This window comes from Rhineura floridana, chromosome 4, assembly GCF_030035675.1.
Source record: "Rhineura floridana isolate rRhiFlo1 chromosome 4, rRhiFlo1.hap2, whole genome shotgun sequence".
Lineage (NCBI taxonomy): Eukaryota > Metazoa > Chordata > Lepidosauria > Squamata > Rhineuridae > Rhineura > Rhineura floridana.
In genome coordinates this window covers 186,827,896-186,843,112 of record NC_084483.1, presented here as the reverse complement: position 1 = coordinate 186,843,112, position 15,217 = coordinate 186,827,896, and the positions used below count along the sequence as shown (strand labels likewise).

General features: G+C 45.0%; 1 protein-coding gene across 2 annotated transcripts in view; it reads left to right on the top strand.

Moving 5' to 3' along the window:
* The first annotated feature begins 1,771 nt into the window (after positions 1–1,771).
* Positions 1,772–15,217, top strand: part of TTL (tubulin tyrosine ligase) — a 51,164-nt gene continuing 37,718 nt past the window's right edge. Inside the window, exons 1-2 of one of the 2 annotated variants that reach the window (XM_061625521.1) lie at positions 1,772–1,923; positions 2,381–2,591. In XM_061625521.1, coding sequence (XP_061481505.1) covers positions 2,435–2,591 — 157 coding nt within the window. In that variant the 5' untranslated portion in view covers positions 1,772–1,923; positions 2,381–2,434. Of the gene's footprint in view, positions 1,924–2,380; positions 2,592–2,940; positions 3,066–15,217 lie in introns of those variants that run through there. The other variant, XM_061625523.1, reaches the window with a different exon arrangement.

The following is a 15,217-nucleotide window of genomic DNA, read 5'->3' as shown; positions in this document are numbered from 1 at the left end:
CATTTGAAATGTGGTGTTGGAGGAGAGCTTTGCGCATACCATGGACTGTGAAAAAGACAAATAATTGGGTGTTAGAACAAATTAAACCACAACTATCACTAGAAGCTAAAATGGTTAAACTGAGGTTATCATACTTTGGACACAGAAGACATGATTCACTAGAAAAGACAATAATGCTGGGGAAAACAGAAGGGAGTAGAAAAAGAGGAAGCTCAAACAAGAGATGGATTGATTCCATAAAGGAAGCCACAGACCTGAACTTACAAGAACTGAACAGGGTGGTTTACGACAGATGCTCTTGGACAGGCCAGCCCCAGACATGCCAGGGGCCTTGGGCATCAGCCTGCCCCGGGCCCTGGCACTCCCCTTCTGCGATTTGCGGCAGGATTGGTAGCGCAGATCGCAGGGCGGGAGACCCCAAGCTGCCCCACATTCCCGTACTCTACTTACCTTTCCCTCTGCTTTTTTTTGGTGGCGTGCCTGCACGCACAGGTTTGCCATCAACCAAGACGGTGACAGAGGCTTCAGCCCCTTAGGGAAACCTCGGCCGCCATCTTGATTGATGGCAAACCTGTGTGTGCAGCTACAAAAAAACAGCAGAGAGAAAAGTAGGTGAAGCGGGGGAATGGCGGGCAGCTCTGAAGCTCTTGCCCTGCTATCCGCAGCAGCAATCTTGCCGCGGATTGTGGAAGGGGAGCGCAGGGGGCCCCAGGGGGCCCTGTAGTCCCAGGTGCCCTCGGCCAGTGCCCCATCTGGCCACCCTTTAGAACCGGCCCTGCTCTTTGAGGTCACTGATTCATAGGGTCGTCATAAGTCATAATCGACTTGAAGGCACACAACAACAACAAACGAAAAAAGGCATAAGAAGGGCCATAGCTCAGTGGTCCCAGGTTCAATCCCTGCCATCTCCAGGTAGGGCTGGGAATGCCTCCTGCCTGACACCCTGGAGATACTGCCAGTCTGTGTAGACAATAGTAAGCGAGATGCTCAGCATAAGGCAGCTTCCTATTTTCTGAAGGTAAGAGCCCTGCTGGGCCAGGCCAACAGCCCATCTAGTCCAGCATCCTGTTCTCACAGGGGCCAACGAGATGTCTGTGGGAAGCCTGCAAGCAGGGCCCGAGTGCAGTAGCACTCGCCACACCTGTGATTCCCAGCCACTGGTATTCAGAGGCATACTGTCTCCAACTATCCAGTGGTGGTAGTAGAAATTTTATTATTATTATTATTACTACAGTAATATCCCCCAAGGAGCCCAGGCTAGCCACTGATAGGCTTATCCCCCATGAATCTGTCCAATCCTTTTTGACAGCCATCCAAGTAAGACGATCTAGCAACACTGGACTAAATGGGCCCTTAGTAATTTTTAGGAGAAGGTGTGTCTCCCTCCCTGACAAAGCGGGGCGGACCCGGTATCCTGGGGTCCTATTGTCCGTATGCGCAGGTTGCCGCAGGATTCACTTCGGGGGGCTGGTGCACGTGCGCCCCTTGTCTTCTCCCCCCCCCTGGTCGAATTGGCGGAGGCGGGAGCGCGGCGGCACAAGAAGAAACAGCCAGCTCTTACTCCTGATCCTTTGAAAGGGCTTTGCAAGGGTGCGGGGAAGGGGGAAAAAAGCAAATCAACTCGGGATCGTTTCTGGGATAGGAAGGGAAGAGGGGCGCGGCGTTGGCGGCGTTGCCAGGGCTATTTTTGACGCGACGAAGCCGCGTCCGGAGCCCGGCCCCCTTTTGCTCCCTGACCCGCGCGCTCGACGACTCCGGATCGTGGCGGGGAGGAGTCAAGATGGAAGAGGAGAAGCCTCTGCTGCCGGAGGGGCGAAAGCTGGCGCGGCTGCCTTTCCAGGAGGCGTTCCCTTCCCCCCTTCCCCCTCCCCAGCTAGGCGTGTGCCTGCCCGCAAGGACCGGTGGCGGCGAAAGTTTCAGCTGGTGAGCCTCCGCTGCGGGCGCGACGATGGCCTTCGGGGGGGACCTGGGGAGGTCTGGCAGCTGCTCTGCCTCCTTCGCCGCCTTTTGAGCCTCGTCTCTGCAGCTCCGGCTGGTGCCTTTCGGCCGTCGTCATCACCACCTTCATGTAGGAAGCGCCGCGGCAGAGGCTGGCAGGAAATGCTTTGGTGGTGAAAGCCAGGCATGGAGAGGGGCGGCCAGGCTCTGATCTGAGGGACACACAGAGAGAGATCTTCTTCCCCAGCCCCGGTGCAGCGGGGAGAGGAGCCGGGGATCGGACCCGACGGCAGCTCTTCCTTGCTGAGTTTTCTCGAACGGTTTACAGCTAATTCTTGAGCCTGGCGGAAAGGGGAAAAGGGGGGGATGTCTTGTAATGCTGGTTTTAATTTTTTTTTGGCTGCGGCTGAGAGACATCCCTGTGCATCTCTTTTTGAATTAGCTTTTTGATCCAGCTGGGATTGGGCGTTCGTGCGCGTTCCCTCGCTCTCTAAGGATGTACACGTTTGTGGTGCGAGATGAAAACAGCAGCGTCTATGCTGAAGTGTCCAAAATCCTCCTGTCCACTGGACAATGGAAGAGGCTGAAAAGAGACAACCCCCGGTTCAACCTCATGCTGGGGGAGAGGAACAGGCTGCCCTTTGGGAGACTGGGTAAGCGGGCGACGCCGCGCGGCCGACAGTATCGGAACAAACGAGCAGCATTTTTCATCCTCGAGCAGCGTTGCCCGCGGTGCTTGTTTGTAAGACAGAATGGGCGCTCGTGGCCGGGGTGGGTGTGGGTGGGTGTGGGGGCCGTTGTATTCGAAGTAATACGGCACGGAGTTTCAGCTCCGGCGACCTCCTGATTTCGTATGCAGCTGCTGAAGTTTGTGTCATTCAAAGTGAGGTGTGCCTGCCTCGTGCTGCAGAGAACTAGACTTGGGTGTTGGCTGCTGCGACAAGGGGGTGACTTGACTGCTGGCAAGTCAGCTTCAGGCGTTGCTTGCCCAGGAGGTGTGGAGGACAGAGAGTATCCGGAATGAACGATATAATGGCATAACATTAGCATATCTTAACCTTTTGATGATTGTGTGTTTTTTTAAATATTATTTTTGGATTAACCAATGACAGTAGATTTCTGCAAAGGTGAATATTGGACTGGTATAGCTGTTTGCTTTGATAACCATAACACGGCATTTGGTTGGGTCTGTATCCTATCACAACATAATGCTGAGACTGCAGTTATAAAGGAACGCTTAGAGATTTTCAGATATTAAAGGAACTACTGAAGAACAAAGAATTGAGCAAACCTACATGAAAGCTGGTCACTTGTTATGCATTTGATAATCTCTTCCGGTGCTGAAGTGTCATTTTTGCTTTTTTTATATTGGAAGTTTGTCATGGCCTTTGGCTAGCAGTACAATAAATTTATTATTGATTGAGATTAGAAAGCAGTGAAAAGCAATCCCTTCTCTCTCCAGCAAGTTGCCCATTTTCAGGCTATAGATTCCTCTTACCAGGTTTTTTTAAAGATTGCTCAAGATGCTGAACAAAGGTGTATAGCATTCTGCATTCATGCCGGGGTGTCCAGCCTCCAAATTACTATCTTGTGTTGCTTTGATATAGGTGCAGCTTAATAGCTTATGGACTGGGGTGTCCCATTTCAATTGAGATATATGTGCTCATTGCAGAGTGGAAGTAAAATAAATATTCAAACTACAGACACAGAAAGTTTTGCGCTATGGCGGTTTTTGTTGAGAAAGCTTAAGGTGTGTCTAACTTCAGTAAACCCATTGATTTAAAAGGGCTTAAGGATGCTTTAACTGTGCAATCCTATACGTGTCTACTGCAAAATAAGTCCCATTGAGGGCAATGGGGATTACTCCCAGGAAAGTGGGTATAAGCTTTCCATCCAAGACCTATATTCCAGGGGTGTGGGGAGGGGCTTCTATTTAATAGGGGGGTATTTTATTTATTTATTTATACAAATATTTGTATACTGCTATATCGTTAAAAACGTCAAACACGTTAAAAGAAAGCCCCATAGAATAAAAACATGAAAAATACAATTTTCAGCCCTGAGGGTCACATTCCCTTCTGAGCAGCCAGTGGTGGGTGGGGCCAGAGGCAAAAGCAGACAGGGCAACACATGTACATTTTTCTTGTTGTACAATAGGCTCATTTTTACACATATTTACACACCCCTCTCTTACCCTCTCTATCCAGACAACAAAGAGGCATTATTAGAGTTCCAAGGCACATGCCAGCCAAGCAAAAAAATGCAGTTGCAGAGCCTGGGGACGAGTTGTATCCTGGGGAGAGTTCCGGGGGCCAGGTAGAGAGACCTGGACAGCCGCATTTGGCCCCTGGGCCTGAGTTTTCTTCCCTCTTCCTCATTTATTAAACGGCATTGGCCTCAGTGGAACTTGCTTTTGAGTAGATATGTATAGAATTGCGCTGTAGGTCATGGGACCATAGCCAAAACATGTTGTGCATGCTTCATTATAGATTGTAAAAGTAACAAAAGTGTCCTTTGTGGAAGTGATATTTATTTATTATTTATTTATTCATTACATTTATGCCCCGCCTTTCTTTTCATCCTAGAAACCCAAGGTGGCTTATATATGGTTCCCAGGCGGTCTCCCATCCAGACCTGACCCTGCTTAGCTTCAGCAGGGAGCTGGCCTTATGTGCCTTCAGACCACAGCCTGGGACCAAAGCTGAAGACTTTCCTAAAGTGGGAATATTCTTTGGGAAGTAGTAATGATATTGGGTCCAAAACACTGATGAATCTTGAACAATTTTATATCTTTAATATAGAGTCACAAGCACATGGCAAAAAAGAATTTAATTCACTAGCCTCCTATATCTGAGTTATTTGCAGTTAACTACCTTGGAAGCTGATCCACATGTCAGTGAACAAAGACGACTGACCCACTGCAAACTTTCTTTGTCTCTTTTAATTTTGTGTAAAATTTATCCGGGTGGATTATTTTTAAAATGCCATTTTTGTGGATGTTTGAGTCAGGTTGCCAGGATATTTGAGTCTACTTAGCCAAGAGAAATGAAAGAGAAAAATTATGCTTCTGGAACAGGTGGTTTCTCCCAAGGGATGGGATCACTGGGTGTATGGTCAGCACTAGGAGGATATTGCAATAATGGAAACATTCCAGCCATAGTTAAGCACATAGGTGTGAAAGATTTAAGGTGCAATCCTATACATGCTTACCTGGGAGTAAATCCCATTCAGTTTAGTGAGTCTTGCTTCTGGCTGGACATGTATAGGATTGTTCTGTCTCTAGTAGTGTTGGCAGAGTCAAAACTGCGGCCTGTGACTGAAACAATTAAAATGAGGTCTTTGTCATTGGTGGGATGTGGGATATGACCTATAGCACTCCAGGTGTTTTGGACTAAAGCTGTGGGCTGGGGCTGATGGGAGTTGTAGTCCAAAAGCCCTGGAGGACACCAGGTTGGTGACCCACAGTGATATGACTCTGGGACAGGATAAATTTTGGGAAGATGGAATAAGACCTGAGATGAGAATGTATAAAATGCTTTGTCTTTGGAAAGTACAGTAGTGATGGTTCTCTTGTAAGAGTATGAAAGTATGTGTGAAAAAGATCTAGGACAGGGATTCCCAACCTGTAGTACGTGGACCACTGGTGTTCTGTGAGCTTCATTCAGGTAGTCTGCTACAAATCCCAGGCTATGGTCTGAAGGCACATGAAGCCAGGACCCTGCTGAAGCTAAGCAGGGTCAGGTAAGGTCAGTGCCTGGATAGAAGACCACCTGGGAAACATATGTAAGCCGCCTTGGGTTTCTAGGATGAAAAGAAAGGCGGGGTATAAATATAATAAATAAATAAATCTGTAAAAATACAACATCTATAACACAGTGCATTACAATTGCTACAAAAGGGGTCTGCCAAGACTCTCAGCAGTTTGCAAGTAGTCCGTGGGATGGCAGGAGTGAAGGGAACTACTGATCTAGGGGTTTTAGTAGACCAGAAACTAAGCATGAGCCAGCAATATCATGCTGTGACTAACAAATGCTGATGCAGTTTTGGGCTGCATCTACAGAAGTATAGTGCCCAGATCATGAGAAGTAATAGTATTGCTCTATTCTGCTTTGGTCAGACTTCCCCAGGAGCAGTTCTGTCCAGTTCTGGGCACCACAGTTTTAAGAAGGATATTGAGAATCTGGTACATGTCCAGAGAAGGGGAGCAAAGATGGTTGGAGGGCTTGGAAATCGCATCCTAAGAGGAAAGATAGAAGGAGTTGGGTGTGTTTAACCTGGAGAGGTGACATGACAGCCATTTTCAAATATTTGAAAGGTTGTCACGTAGATGATAAGAGCAAATTTGTTTTCTGTTGCTCCAGAGCAAGGGTAGGGAAACTTTCAGCCAGAGGGCTGCATTCTGTCATAGTCAACATTCCAGGGGGCGCATGTTGGTGGTGGGACAGCACTAGAAGTGACTCTTAACTTTGTACGGTCAGCCGCATTCCAGCCGCGCATAAGGTAGAGGTTTCTGTGGGCATCCACCCTCCATCAGGCAAGCAAGAGGCATTATCACATCTTGAAGACACATTCCAACCAGGCAAAAGTACTTGAAGAGGGCGCAGAGCAGAGGTGGTGAGAACTATGGCCTGAGGAGAGTCCCAAGGGCCGGACAGAGGGGTGTTTGGCCCTTGGTTCCCATGCTGGCTCCAGAGTGTAGAGCACAAACCACAATATGCAAATTACAAGAAAAGGCACTTCAACTAAGCATGAGGAAGAAGGTCCTGACAGTATGAACTGTGTGATAATGGAACAAACTGCTTTGGAAAGTGCGTGGCTTTCTCTCGTTTAGAGGGTTTTAAGCAGAGTCTGGTGGCAAACTTTTAGGGATGCTGTAAGCAGCAGTTTCCCTGCACTGGGAGTAGGTTGGACTAGATGACTTTGAGGATTATTCATGGAGGATAAGGCTATGTTCCACTTCCACTGTTGGAGGTAGTATGCTTATGAATGCCAGTTGCTGGAAAGTACAGGAGGGTAGAGTGCTGTTACACTTGGGTCCTGCTTGTGGGCTTCTCATGGGCATCTAGTTAGCCACTGTGAGAAGAGGATGCCATTGGCCTGATCCAGCAGGCTCTTCTTATGTTCTTGTGAGGTCTCTTTCAACTTTGATTCTGTTAAGCTCAAGTTTTTCACACTGCAGAAAATCAAACTAGGAAAGAAAAGTCCTAACTGTTCCCATCACCTCTCCTGAAAAGTAGATCACACATTGAGCTTTTTGAGATAAATGGACAATTGTAATAATATACCATCCTATCCATGTCCACTTAATGGAACTTACTCTCAGGTAAGTGTGTATAGGATAACAGTCTTCAATGGGCTCATGATTTAAACAAATAAAGCAAATCTATATGTTCCATCTGCCAAGAGGCCTGGTGAAATGTAACATCACGGAAACTAGCCTTGGGGGATTGTGACTGCGGGATAAGCCATGCTTCACTGCTCCCAGTATGCAGAAGTCCTTTCTCTCCAAGTTTATTAGTTCAGTGCTTTGCCAGTTCACTTCCTGCGTGGACCATAAATTTCACTCATTATTTGAAATGAGGCAAAAATTGCATAAGCCCCTGTTCTTAAGTTAGGGAGAGTAGTATGTAGACATCCTACATTGCTTTGGAATATTATGGGGCATTGCTGAGAGTACTGTATGCTCCAGAGGTGTGCTTAGTTTGTACTAGAAAATGGGCTTTTAGCCCTCTGGAATCACTTACCAGCTGAAATTAGACTTTCACTCAACATGATGATTAGAAGCCCACTGAAGGTGTTTTTGTTTAGGAAGGCTTTCCCTGAGATATGATCCAGTCATTTATGAAACATTAACTGTATATCTGTAAATATGGTTCTGTTGTTTGTAGGCATGGCTTTAATTGTTTTAGGATTTGTGTATAGAGAGCTAGTGTGGTGGAGTGGTTAGAGTGTTGGACTATGGCCTGGGAGACCAGCGTTCGAATCCCCGCACAGCCATGAAGCTCACTGGGTGACCTTGGGTCAGTCACTGCCTCTCGGCCTCAGAGGAAGGCAATAGTAAACCACCTCTGAATACCGCTTACCATGAAAACTCTATTGATAGGGTCGCCATAAGTCAGGATTGACTTCCAGGCAGTCCATTTCCATTTCATTGTGTATATTTTCATTTTCATCATGACTACAGCTTTGATGGCCTTGGCCTGTGAAGTGGTTTATACATTTGTAAAATAATAATTACGGCTCCACTGAATGCCATTACACTGCAGAATATAGTTTTGAAAATTTATCTTCCTTGGGCGACTGACAGAGGCACAGAATGATGAGGAGTATCTGTTAGACCAGTTGCCAAGCGTTTCTTTCTACAGATAGTTATAGAGCCCCTTTTTGGGCGTAGCCTTTATAAGGCAGCTTACACAATTATCAAGTACAAAATAGTGTACAAAATAGGTTTTTTAAAAAACAAAGAAAAAAACAGTATTTGAAAACAGCATAAACTTTTTTTAAAAAAATTACAAGCCAGATCAAAGTAAATAAAACAATTCACATTCAAATTCACATAAATAAACAATGCTAAAAAATATTTTGCAACAGCTCCTGTATTTTTGTTTAAATACCACAATTAATGACCACACTCAAGAAGAGGCCTGAAATAAAGACATTTTAAAGACCTGCCAGGTTTGCAAGGTTAAGTCTGTACATACCTCAGTGGGCTAGGAGTTCCATAGCCTTGGGAGCCAGTATGGAGAAACGCTTGGGATTTGTTTGGGTTTTGTGTCTGGGTATAGGCAGCCCTCCAAGTAACCTGGTCACAAATCATTTTAGGGTTTTAGGGCCAAAACCACCACTTTGAATTAGGTCCAGAAATATACCAGCAACCAGTACAACTAAAAGAGCATTGATGTCTCATGTTCTGATTGCCTGTCCCGCACCAACATCTGGGTGACTAAGTACTGCAGCAGTTGAAATTTCTGAACTGTCATCAAAAGCTGCCCTGTGTGAAGTGCATTACAGATGTCAAGTTTGGAAATAACCAGTGCATGAGTAACCAAAGTCAGATTCAGCTGCTCTAGATGGGTTCTCACCTACATGCCAGTAGCTGTGTTTCCACATATAGCACTGAGTCCAGGAGAACTCCCAAGCTATGAACTTGATCCTAATCCAAGACTGGTTGTACCTCACCATCCAGACCAATAACCTTGCACACCCATAGTAGCTCCATCTTGTCTGAATTAAAGACAGTTTGGGACCTTGGAAGGTATTCTCAAAACTGAGCCTGATGGCTTTATATGATCTTAAAACTGGAAGGAAGGAAGGAGGGTTTTATCCCATACATGGATTGAGCATCTCTGTGAAATTGCAGATGCTTTTGTGTTAGAATTCAAAAATATTCTTGATAAAACTGGAAAGGGGAGCTGCAAAGAAATAAAATGGAATGATAAAACAAAATGCAAAGTCAGTACAGCTGGCTAGGCAGAAGGGCTGATGAGCAAAAACAGACCTGCGAAATTAGGACCGATATAATGGAACATGAGTCAGCAATTAAGTAGGGCTGCATGAAAGGCTAATGGACTGCATTAGCAGGAACTTCATATCTAAAATTCGGGAACTGATGCTGATTCCCTTGGGTCTGATCCGGTCTCTGCTGATGTAGTTATGGATACCACAATTGTAAACAAATCAGTCTTGTAGCCTTGAGACTTTCCAGACAATAAAATTAGTCCGCTACATCTCTAGTCCAAATCCTGCATGGATAGAGCTATAACATGTCCTTGTGTATTTCTTTCTTTCTGTCTTATATTTTTATCCCACCTTTCTTGCATCATAGAAACCCAAAGTGGCATATATGTTCCCAGGCAATGAACAGACCCAGGCCTGCTTAGCTTCAGCAAGTTGGTAGCCTCATGTGCCTTCAGACCATACCCTGGGTGTACTAGAAGGAGGTAAGGTGGACGTGATGCAGAATGGACAGGCTATTCCTGTTTGCTGCATTATACAGCTATGACAGTGGCTGTATACTATAGCTAGCATGGATTTTTCCCATTCCACAATGTTAAATTGAAAATACCCCCATGCCATTCTGCTGCTTCCCATAAGCACATTTCAAAACAAAACCTTACAAAACCTATAGTCTTGAACTCAGAAATGCTTGCTTAACAACCCTCTCAATTTTTGTGGCGATACACAAAACAATCAGAGAGGATAAAGAGTTCAAAGTGTAAAAACAGAGAGAAAAAACCCAGACCCCTTTTGGACTTTTTTCTGTCCGAGTGCTCATAATCTGTTGAAATTAATTAAAAATCAGCCATGTTCACAGAGTACCTGTAATCCTATTACTGACCTTGCCCCATACTCTGACCTTCATCTTCTGCAGTTTAAAAGTTTAAAAAAATGCCTGGCTGATTTTTAATTAATTTAAGAAATTTAGCATTACAGTCAATGATAAGCCCGGGCATGCTCAGTAAGAACCAACTGTCAGTGTTCTAAAAGACAGACTCACAGCTGCTTGGCTTGCCTAATCAGGGGACCACACCCACACCAGACCTTGATTTCACTTTAGATAGTCATGGCTTCCCCCAAAGAATCCTGGGAAGTGTAGTTTGTGAAGGGTGCTGAGAGGAGACTCCTATTCCCCTGACAGAGCTCCAATGGCCAGAGTGGTTTAATAGTCAGCCACTCTGATTGAAGCTCTCTCAGGGGAACAGGGCGTCTCCTAGCAACTCTTAGCACCCTTCACTGACTACACTTCCTAGGATTCTTTGGGAGAAGCCATCACTGTCAAAAGTGAAATAAAGGTCTGGTGTGGATGTGGCCAGGGACAGCTTTGGTTTAAATTTGGTTGGGAGGCTACATTTGCCTGCTGTAGAATAAAAAGGTGGGGGAAACGCTGAAAAACAATGATACTGTTCAGAGTGTTTTCCTTTTGGAAAGGAAAGGGGCTTCCCCTCTGCCCAGTGCCCACCCACCCAATCTTCTCCCCTCCCTGCCTCTCCCCCACCTCAGTTTCACCTATCCTAAAGATGATTGCACAGGAGTAAAACCCATTGAACACAAAAAGCATGCAAATGATCAAACCTGCCTGCCCTCCTCTTCCTTTCCCCTTCCTCTTGCTCCTTCCCTCACCCTTTCTTCATCCCCCTTTCCCCTCTCCCTCCACTTCCAGTCCCCTCCTTCCACCTCTTCCTCCTCAGTTTCCTGTTTCACCTATCCTAAGCATGATTGCATGGGAGTAAATCCCATTGAACTCAATAAGCATGCAAATGATCAAACCTGCTCTCCCCACCTCCTCCCTCCCATCACCTCCCTTTTGCCCCTTCCCTTCACCTTCCTTCACCCCTCCCAGTCCCCTCCTTCCCCCTCTCCCCATTCTGCTCCTCTCTCCCCTCCCTCCCTCCTTCCCTGTCCTCCCCCATGATCAGTTTTACCTATCCTAACCATGATTGCATGGGAGTAAATCACATTGAACTCAATAAGCATGCAAATGATCAGACCTGCCTTTCCCCTCCTTCCCCTCTCCCTTTGTCCTCTCCTCTTCCTCCTCTCAGCTCTTCCTTCTTCCTCTGCCACTGCCCCACTCCATGCCTCCCTCCCCAGGGTCAGTTTTACCTATCCTAAACATGATTGCACAGGAGTAAATCCTACTGAACTCAATAAACATGCAAATTATCAAACCTGTCCTCCCCCTTCCCCTCCTGCCTGTTCCCATCCCCCTCCTCCACATTACGCTCAAATCTGGAACGCCTAACATTGTATGTGAGTTAATTTTGTATTTTTTGTTTTAGTATTTATAAGTTGATAGACAGTGATAGGTGCTTTAAAAACTCATATTGATATATGTATGTGTCCCATATCTGTTTTTTAACTTTATCTTAAGAATTTTCTGATCTCTATTATATATGGGCTTTAAATTCAATATTCTGCAGCAAATGGGAGGGGGGAGTTTCAGGTTTGTTCTGGTTATATAATTTTTCTTTTTATGTCAAGCAGTACTCGTGTTTGGAGGTTGTAATCAATGTGTAATTCTGTATCAAAAAGTTAATAATAATATAAAAAACAATTAAAAGAAATTAATAAAAATAAATTAATAAAAATAAATTTGACACAGATTTCTAGGATGAATACTGAGAGAAATAATAACTTTCTAGGTTGGATTCTCTGTGGAAACAGTAGTAACACAGGAAAGAAGCAAAGTTAGAACACCAAGAAACATACAAAAATGTAATTCTCCATCTTTGGAGATGGCAGGTGTTGCCATCCCTCAGCATATGCTCAGAGGCACGTTACCAAATTCTCCCAAGTTACAGAGGAACTGGATTGGACTGTGAAAGACCAGCCCAAACTGTGTTTACATTTTGACAAATCTGTAGGGCAGTACAATATCTCAGAGAGGAGGTCAGGTCTCCTGCTCTCCTGGTGCATTCACTATAGCTGCTCAATTTCCCTGCTTTTTAAAGTTTGATAGAAATATTTGTTGGCTATAGGTACATTCTTAAATCGGGAGGTTTTTTGCCTATTAGTGAATATATATTTTGTTTTGTGCTCCAGCGGTACAGAAATAAAGGCATGGCCTGCACGAGATTTTAAAAAATGAGGAAATTATAGTCATAATTTTTCATGGGAGTTGTGGGGTTTGCGCAGAAGGGCTTCACATGGGGCTGCCCTTGAAGACAGCTTGGAAGCTTCAACTGGAACAGATTTCAGTTACGTGGCTTGTTCTAGAGCTAACTGCAGGGATTGCTTAACACCAGCCTTGTCCCAGCTTCATTGGTTAAACAGTTTAATGGTATTGTGTTTATCCTTTTAAAGCCCTAAATGGCCTGGATCTAGGGTAGCATTAGGATACTGTTTCCTTCTTCCCGTGAGAAGGAAACTCATTTCCCCATGAGTTAAGTTTGGACAGAGAGTTGTTACACTGGATGCCGTATTTGATGAAGATGAGACTTTCCATATGTAGAAACAGAGGTTTTCAGCATGGATCCCAAGGTGTGAAGTTCCTTCTTAAGAAAGATACACCTGGTCTGTTCAGACGTTTAGGCTTTCAGGGATTTTGGGGGGGGGGCTTCTTAAGTTCTCAGTAAGATTTAGTTTTTTGAGTTGAAAGTGCTCCTGCGCATGTACCACTGCCGCAGCTGTGTAAAAATTGTGGTAGTGTTATATGTAGTTCACATTTTTATGATTCTCAGCTGCTCTAAAGGCCATATGGCAGAGAATAACCTATGAACTTGAGCTATTTATAGTGAAACACTGCTTTAAGTGGCGGCGTAAATATGAAAAGGAACAAGCGGCGTCTGCAGTGCATTCCGCCAGTTCTCTCCCACTTCTCCAACAGCATTCCATGACCACTGAACATGCTGGGTCTTAATTGGACTGTTTTTGGGGTTCCCCATTTGGCTGTGGGTGCTCCCCTGAAGATAAAAAATCAAAGATGTCGATTTTAATTTATCACCTCTGAATTTGTCACCAATCCTTTTTTATGGCTGCTTGTTCTCTATTGTTATAAGTGGGGCAGGGGCGGGGGGGGGAGTAGCTTATATATTTCCTTCATACAGTGTGTTAGTACATTCCCTTTTCTCATACTTTCCCAGCAGCAAACAATACTAAATCTTTAAGTTCTTTAATCACTTTGTTTTTCTTTGCTGAACTCGTTCCAGTTTAAGCTATGTACCGGTGCAATCTACAAAGTATCTCCAAAAGATATGGATTGGTATAATAGTATTATAATTGCGGTCTTTTTCCATTTTATGTTTCACTCTCTCCTTAGCTGCATGCTGTATAATGGATGTTTTTGTATATTTTATTCTCGGCTATTCGTTTACTTAGTAATACTCAGATTTCTTTCTTTAGCTTGGGCGTAGCAAACATGGTGCCCTCCAGACGTTGTTGAACTCGAGCTCCCATAAGCCCCAGCCAGCATGGCCAATGGTTGGAGATTATGGGAGTTGTAATTTGGCAGCAACTCACCTGCAGAGCACCATGTTGGCTACCTTGGGGCTTATTTGTGAAATCCAGTCTTGCAGATGCATGCAAAAATATACCCACCCGTCTACGTGTACCTGTTACAACAGAACTTTGACAAAGGGTCTGGGAAGGCACTCAGATGGAAGGAATTATTAGTTGCCTTGACTAATACAAGGATTTGTTTGGTGGTATCTGCTTCTTAATTGATAAGGAGTCACTCAAAGGTGGGAAAAGATGTATAATCCAAAAGACAAAGAGCCCCCACTGTAAAGACTAAGTTACCTGTTATGGCAGGGATGGGGGATTTGTGGCCCTCTAGACATTGTTGGACTCCAACTCTCTAAACAGCCTGTGGCAGCATAGCCAATGGTCAGGGATGATGGGAACTGTAGATCAGCAGCACCCAATGGAGGCTGGTCCATTAAGGCAAATGGGGCACTGGCCCACCAACCTCAGTCTGCCCTTAGCCAGCCCCCCACCTGCCTGCCTTCTTTCTTACAACAAGCCATGGTGTGGTGCTGCCATTCAGTGGCTCTGACTCCACCAGGTGCTAGTGGCTGCTGCCTGCCTTCCCCCCGACGAGCCATCACTGGCAACATCTGAAGGGCCACAGGTTCCCCTCTCCTCTTTGCAGCAAACATACAACTTTTTTGTTTGTTTTACTGCATCTAACTTTTGTTGTTATGTGCCTTCAAGTCGATCATGACTTATGGTGACCCTATGAATCAGTGACCTCCAAGAGCATCTGTCATGAACCACCCTGTTCAGATCTTGTAAGTTCAGGTCTGTGGCTTCCTTTATAGAATCAATCCATCTCTTGTTTGGCCTTCCTCTTTTTCTACTCCCTTCTGTTTTGCCCAGCATTATTGTCTTTTCTAGTGAATCAGGTCTTCTCATTATGTGTCCAAGTACGATAACCTCCGTTTCATCATTTTAGCTTCTAGTGATAGTTCTGCTTTGATTTGTTCTAACACCCAATTATTTGTCTTTTTCGCAGTCCATGGTATGCGCAAAGCTCTCCTGCAACACCACATTTCAAATGAGTTGATTTTTCCCTTTTTCCACTGTCCAACTTTCACATCCATACATAGAGATCGGGAATACCATGGTCTGAATGATCCTGACTTTGGTGTTCAGTGATACATCTTTGCATCTGAGGACCTTTTCTAGTTCTCTCACAGCTGCCCTCCCCAGTCCTAGCCTTCTTCTGATTTCTTGACTGTTGTCTCCATTTTGCTTAATGACTGTGCTGAAGTATTGATAATCCTTGACAAGTTCAATATCCTCGTTGTCATCTTTAAAGCTACATAAATCTTCTGTTGTC